The sequence below is a fragment of the Dendrobium catenatum genome, unplaced genomic scaffold (genome assembly GCF_001605985.2).
Source record: "Dendrobium catenatum unplaced genomic scaffold, ASM160598v2 fragScaff_scaffold_361, whole genome shotgun sequence".
Taxonomy (NCBI): Eukaryota; Viridiplantae; Streptophyta; class Magnoliopsida; order Asparagales; family Orchidaceae; genus Dendrobium; species Dendrobium catenatum.
In genome coordinates this window covers 529,520-536,897 of record NW_021318823.1, presented here as the reverse complement: position 1 = coordinate 536,897, position 7,378 = coordinate 529,520, and the positions used below count along the sequence as shown (strand labels likewise).

Sequence of the window (7,378 nt, the reverse complement as noted above, 5' to 3'; positions counted from 1 at the left end):
ATTACTAATATCTTATATAATTTTAAATTTAAATATATTCAATCTTTAAATTTAATTCAAATTTAACAAAAAAAAATTAACTTATATATCAATTCTTAATTTTAATATAAATTATTATTAATTTATATTATACATTTATATATAATTTGCACTTATAAATTATAGATTAAATTCATATTATTATTTTACATTATAAATTCTTGAGGTTAGATTAGATCATTTATTATAAATAAATAATTAATTAATTTTTATAGTACATAACAAATAAATGAAGAATGTAATTTATTTAATATTATTAATTACAAATAAATATTATTTACATCATAAAAAATATATTTTAAAATGGATAGTGTATGTTGTAAACTTAAAAATTAGGAAGAAAGAAATAGGAGTTTTAGTTTTTTTTAGTCCTACATCACTTGGGAGACTTTATCTTGTTAATGCTTTTACTTTATATTGGCTTTTGAGCTTGAAAGTAGTACTTCATGTAAAGTGATAAAACTTTGTGAAATGCTTGGTTGTAAATTTTTAATTATAAAATTGAGCATTTCAATTTTAAAATTAAATTATAAATATTATTTAATATTTTAAAATAATTTTTTTAAATATTAAATAAATGCAAAAGTTGAAATGGCCGGTTCAAGATAATTGTGACCGGTTCAACGGTTTCCGATTGAATCGGTGGTTTTGGTCGGTTTGTTGTAGAAGCGGTTCTTAGCATGAACCGGACCGGCTATAAGACTTGTTCACAATTGAACAGGTTGGACCGGCCGGTCCGATCTGGTTTTTAAAACATTGGATTTAACACAATTTTTTTTTTTCCTGAATAGATTTGCCACATACTATTTCAATTTAAGTTTATTGAATCTTAAAGCTAGAAAATCAGCGGATACCAATTGTTTTAAGAAGAATAAATATTTCATGCTCGCAAGAAAATAAACGGAGTAATAAGAAGGATTGCTGATGTTGAATCTATTACGTGCAAGAACTTGAATAATTGGAAAATAGTAGTATTGATGTTGAATGAAAAAGTAAAATATTACTTGTAAATGTGAATTGAGTTAGTGATATGCTACTTGGTTTAAATTAATTGTTGGGGAGTTGAGCACTAATTTGGTTAGTGTTTTTCCTCTCTAATTTTTATAATGGGAACTTTTAAGAAATGATTGGTAATTAAATAATTGCATAATTGGTGGTAACAATTACATCATATTCAACTCGAAGTGAGGATAAGTTCTAATCAAAATGTACGTAAGGGTACAAGGAGAATTGGTTAGAAGAGAATTTATGGTGGCCAAGAGGTAGGAGGTAGATATTTACTGGAGATGTTATACTTAATTTCACAAAAACAGAACATCTAGCAAAAGTAAAATCTTTTTTAGGTTAATGAAACTTGTTATAAGAAAAGAGTATTTAATTACTTTTAAAAGTCAATATACTAGAAGAAAAATATGCTTTATGTTTCTAAGGAGAAAACTATAATTTACTTGTTAAGATGTTAATATTTTTGTAATTATGCTGATTGTAGAAGAAAGCATAACAATGCATAATACACAAACATACTCACATATATTTCTTATATATACTATAGAGAACACTAGAAGGAATGAATTTTTCTTATTCTACACAACGTTTAAAAAGGCAAATCGAGAATCGAGGCATTTTGCCTCAGCGAGGCGAGGTGTAAGCCTCGAGGTAGATTGAGACGTAAGCCTCAAAACAGAAAAATAAAAAAACACATGAAGTTACAAAAAAATAATAAAAATGGAAAAAAATAAAATAAAACATGAATATATTTATTTGATTAATCATTATGAAGTTATAAATTACAAATCTCAATATTAAATGTTGTTATAAAATAAAAATTATAAGATTCAAAGTAAAAACTAATTTAAAAGTTAAATATACCATAAAGATTAGAATCTACAGTTGCCTCATTCTGACTTTCTTATTATTTATAGTAACTCTCATATGCAATAATTATATCATCCTCGAATTCTGACTCATTGTCATCTTATAAACATTCTTCAATTATAAAATTTTTAACTCCCCATATTAATTAAAATTGGATTTAATGTAATATAAAATAAATCAACATATTAATAACACAACAAATTACTCCATTATATTTAAATCCCCATTTGATTTTTTTTTTGTAAAGTTTGAACTCCTTTTTGGTACTTTCTTTAAATTGCTTGTGAAGTAGAAGTTATTATCAATTTAGTAATCATTTTAATATTAGTATTGATATTTTCATTCTTCTCATCATCAAATGCATTCCTTCATTTTCAATTTTAAATATTTTATTATTTTTTTTTCTATTATTCATTTATCATTAGAAAATATATCAGTAAAAATTAAATGATTTCATTATCACCAGTTATTCTCCTCTATAATTCGAAGTGTTTATCTTTCAAATTTTTATTAAACATAACACAATCATTCAACCTTATTCATTTGTCTTATTGCTAATTGGTTCATTCTCTTTGTATATTATAAAGTATATATAATAATAATAATATATAATAAAAATTATAAAACTTAACTATAATGAGGCACTGCCTCGGAATGTCTCGAGGCGTGCGCCTCATTTAAAAAAGCGTAAGCATCACTGGCACTAGTTAGGCTTAAGCCTCAAAGCGTTCTTCAAGGCATGCGCCTCGAATAATTCTATTACTAATTCTGTTAGTTTTACGTCATTATCCTTCGAATCCTTATATATAATGCACCTACACCATTTCTAGTACGGCTCCTACCATAATACCATAGTTTAAATCCTAAATTATCAATCTCCTTAGCCTTCTCTCCACCCCATTTAGTTTCCTAAATGTATAAAATATTTATCTTCCTATGAATCATAATATGTATTAATTATATTAATTTATCTGTAAGGGAACCTATATTCCAACATCCTATCTTGATTTTAGTTTTACGGATTAGCTTCTTTGCTCATATCCATCTATGATGTTGGAACCATTGCCTATTTAACATTGCACCCGGATGCCGGGACAACTGCCCTTGCACACTTCTCCATGTATTCAAGCCATACAGCATATCACTTCTAGGGAATGCTGCATTAACACTATGTATTATAGTATTTATGTCATAATTATTTGTCAAATTTTACAGTTGGCAATGACAATATTATATAGGCAACTAATAAAACTTTGTAACATATTATGGTGATCAAAAGGTTACTAAAGAAAAGAAAAGTTTCTTTATAGAATGATCAGAAATGTCAGGACAAGGACAAGCAACCGTGCATGCCAACTAAAGCTTAGGCTGCAACCTATGTTGATTTATGTAATAAGATTGCTCTATGTTAAGGAGAAAAGTGAGATGGATGTCTGAAAACCGAAATATTCTAGGCAAATCAAAGGTTATTAAAGGAGTTGGATCATGTTCAATGTATAAAAAATTAGACAATTGTATTTTGTTTAAAGAAGTTATTTTAAGAGGTTATTGAACAAGTATATTTCTATAGAACTAAAACACCAGGAGACTTTTCAAGTATGTTACAGATTATTCAAAAAAGAAAACTTGAGTTATATTTGAAGAATAATGTTATTTTGGATCAGATGGATACCTGGTTTTTAAAGAGTGGTGGAAGATATTGATTAGAATGGATGACATTTTTCAATGATCTTTCAAATTAAGGGCTGTTAAATTTTCAAGTAAAGTAATGTTTGGTTATCAAGCTTGTGAGTGTGCAATCAAGTTACGGTAGAGGATGACGAGACATAGTCATAAGATGTCATAAATTTGTCATATCTTGAATGATTATTGATGAAAATTATTTTTTGTTTTAAGGCAGAATAGTATGAAAGGAGAGAGATAAGTTCTTCATATGATTTTCATTAACTATCAATGGAAGTTGATTGAAGATCACATTAAATTAATGTATACCATGGAGAGAAACGAGAAAATTTCAAAATGGTCCTTAAATTATATATATGGGCCATTTTAGTCTCATTCTATTATCTTCCATTTTTTTCATTGATTCATCTAATATGATCCAATATGGTCCCTTTGTTGGATTTTTTTTATCAAAGAGAATATATTTTGTTGAAAATATATTGAAGCTATTATGAGTATGATTGGTAACTTAAGTATATATATATTTTCTATTAGTAGATGTCATAAGATTGAAAGCCCAGATTACTTTGAAGTGAATAGAATGTTAGGAAAATGGTGATAACGTTTAGAGAATAAAAGGCTTAGGATCAGAATGTGGAATAAGTTTATGATATGCAAATTTCTTGATGCTGAATTAAATGTGATAGATCAATAATTATATAGATTAAGTGGTAAAATTTAGTTTTCATATGGATAAAGATCTGGGTAACTATTGTCATTCGTTAGGTCAATTCCAAGAAAATTACGGAGTTAATTAAAATTTACCTGATGAAATGATATACTTCCAGATATGCTCTCTGTCTAATTGGATCTACCTTCAGTTTTTTCTTAGCCCTATGCTTTCTATTTTATAAATGTGTGTCAGGGTTCTAGCTGCTGCTGCCCAGCGACAAGGCCAAGATACTGAAGGTAAGTATTTTTAGTTGAACTGATATATTTTTTTTGTTTTGTTTTTGCGTGACTTCATTTGTTCATAATCTTTGCTGATTCAGATGATAAGTCTGTAAAGTCTGTAACATCACTTGACATTGCAAAAAGGGACCGGATAATACCTGACATCTGTGTCATCTGCCTTGAGCAAGAATATAATGCTGTTTTTGTTCCGTAAGTATCTTTCTATTAAACTTTGTACTTGCGGTCAGTTAGTAACTAATGGTTGGGTTTTGTTTTCTTCAAAACTTAATGTGGACATTTGATAAGTGATACTAGTTCATAATTTCCCGTGGTTGTGGTATAGCTATATGATTGAATGAGATCATGTTTTCTTTCAGGTATTGAATAGAATTCCTACTATCTTTCATTATATAGAATTGTGAGTTTATTAGCTGTATTATGTAATTCCCTCTCTCTTGATTGTTGGTATTATTCCTATCTTTTTTCTCACATTAAGTTGAAAGTTCTTTACTCAGAAGGTGACAGCATTTTGTCGATATTGTACTGTTTAGTTCTTTTTTTGTGTCTAAGTAGCTATAACAACCACAATGAATCTAGGACTTTATCATCATTATCACGTAGCTGAAAGCAAGGATTATGATGCGTACTCCAACGATGCTGTTTGTCAATTTGATAATTTTATATGAAATTGTAAAACACACAGGTTTGATTAATAGGGTAAATGAGAAAAACTACAGGTAAATGTTACAATGCTTTGTTCAAGTGGACGATTATTGATGGCTATTTATTTATTTTACTTTAATTAGGAAAAGTGTCCCGAATAACTGTCTTACTATTCGAGTATTGATTGGTGCTTTGAAAACTAAAATATTCCTTTTTGTCTTAAAGTTAATTGACATATAATGCAAGGTTTTAAATTTAGATGTTAGATTTATTTAGATTTGTTGAGTTATGAGGGATATTAGTGATTTATTTAATAAAGCTTTTTAATATAATTTTGAAGACCAATAGGATACCATATAATCAGGAAAAAAAATATTTTGGTACTAATATCTAACATTGAAGGTGATATATAAGAATGTGTTAACTATACAGTTTTCAAACTTATGTGTCATGCAATAAAACTATTGGATAAAACATAGGCATAGAAATATTATGTCAATTTTGAAATACCAATTTAGGTTCATGCCAGAAAGATTGATTATTGAAGCTATTTTTGTGTTTAGATAATTAATGGAAAAATATAAAGAGCATAGCTTTATTCATAATAGCCTCAAAATAAATAAAGCAATTACATAAATCTTTCTTTCAATTTGGAAATGGAAATGAAATAATGAAATTTCAAATAATTATAGTTACCCACTTTATTTTCCTCTTGCAATATTTGTCCAGTTTTGAAAACCTTTAACTATTCACAAGAATATAATTATTTAATTAGTAGTTAATATCAATTAAATATATCAAAAAACATTTGATTTCTTCTACAAAACTTACCTTACAAGATTTCCTTTTGTTTCTCACAAATCTTCCTTCCTCCACCGTTAACCAAGGTCTATATCACTTGGATTCTTCCAACCTAATTTAGAATATATTTCTCATTATTTATCAATAAAGAAACGAGAAATGAAAAATACCCTTAAACTGACCACTGTGGGCTTCGAAAATTCGGCCCCGGCCTCCGCTCGCCGCGCTTTTCTTTTTTATTCCGGCGAGGGAGTTTTAACTGATAGGTTCCGGGGTAAATTTTGGAAGGCAGATGGGTTTGTAGATAAGACACTACCCAGAGATTTCACCCTCATTTTGTGAGGACTTTATGATCTGAGTTCTGGTTTCCTATAGGCGCAAGCCCCTATAGTTAATTACCCCTCCCGATCACAAGAGAGAACTTTCGATTAAGGCTAGTCGTCAATCAGATACGTATAGAATACGTGTTATCTGGCATATAGTAGCAGCATGGGTTTGGGTATGGAAATTTGAAAATGATTAAGAATTTGGGAATTTTGGAAAGTAGTTGGGAATTTGAAGATTTTATATTTAAAGTAGAAATTTCACCATCATGCACTTAAAGCTGATGGTGGGGGAATGGATGATGGACCCGATCAAGATCCCATGGTTCCGTCATCCCGGGCCATCGTGGTCCTGGTCTACTTAGTCAGAGGAGGTAGTCGACCCAACCTGACAGAAGGATCCTTGTCGGCAGCCATGGGTTGCTTCGTCCAAGGGGACCTTGTAGACCGGGGTTGAATGTTTGTCTAAGGGGACAAATTTGAATCCACCTTAGCTAACAGAGGGCTTTGTGCCCTATCGATCATATCCTATTGATTCATATCTCAAGGATTTAACGCCATTAAGGAGCGTATTGGCTCTGGCAATAACCGCTATCTGTGGTGCTATTTGGCGGCAAAATCACTCGGTTCAGAGGGCCCCGGGTCATAACCGTTTACCTGCAGTGCCATTTGGCGGCGAAACTGCCGGTTAGAGGACACGTACCACGCCCTTACTGGCAAGAGATTGTTTGAGAATGGATCCTAGTGATATTTTCGACTAGGCATTTGGCTCTTTGTGAGCTAGAGTTTATTTAAATTTGTCCACCCCGACAGACTGTTGCGGAGGGTGGATGGGCTTTGCTTTAAGTGATTGATGGTTTGATTTCATTTTTTAAATATATGGAATTTGAGCTTTTTGTGGAGCCTTGGATTTTGTAGATTTTTGGATTTTTGTGGATATTTGGATGGAGCTTTGGAATATTTGGGATTTTTGGAATTTTGGGTGGAGCTTTGGAAGGCATTTGGAATGGACTTTTGGGAGACAATTGAAAATATTTAGGAACCCCTCCGGTTGAGATCTG

The 7,378-nt window shown here is 30.2% G+C and overlaps 1 protein-coding gene across 1 annotated transcript in view; it reads left to right on the top strand.

Moving 5' to 3' along the window:
• Nucleotides 1-7,378, top strand: part of LOC110110687 (E3 ubiquitin-protein ligase SP1) — a 101,705-nt gene that overhangs the window by 84,743 nt on the left and 9,584 nt on the right. The window contains exons 9-10 of the mRNA XM_020842285.2: nt 4,502-4,545; nt 4,629-4,740. Coding sequence (XP_020697944.1) covers nt 4,502-4,545; nt 4,629-4,740 — 156 coding nt within the window. The remainder of the gene's footprint in view (nt 1-4,501; nt 4,546-4,628; nt 4,741-7,378) is intronic.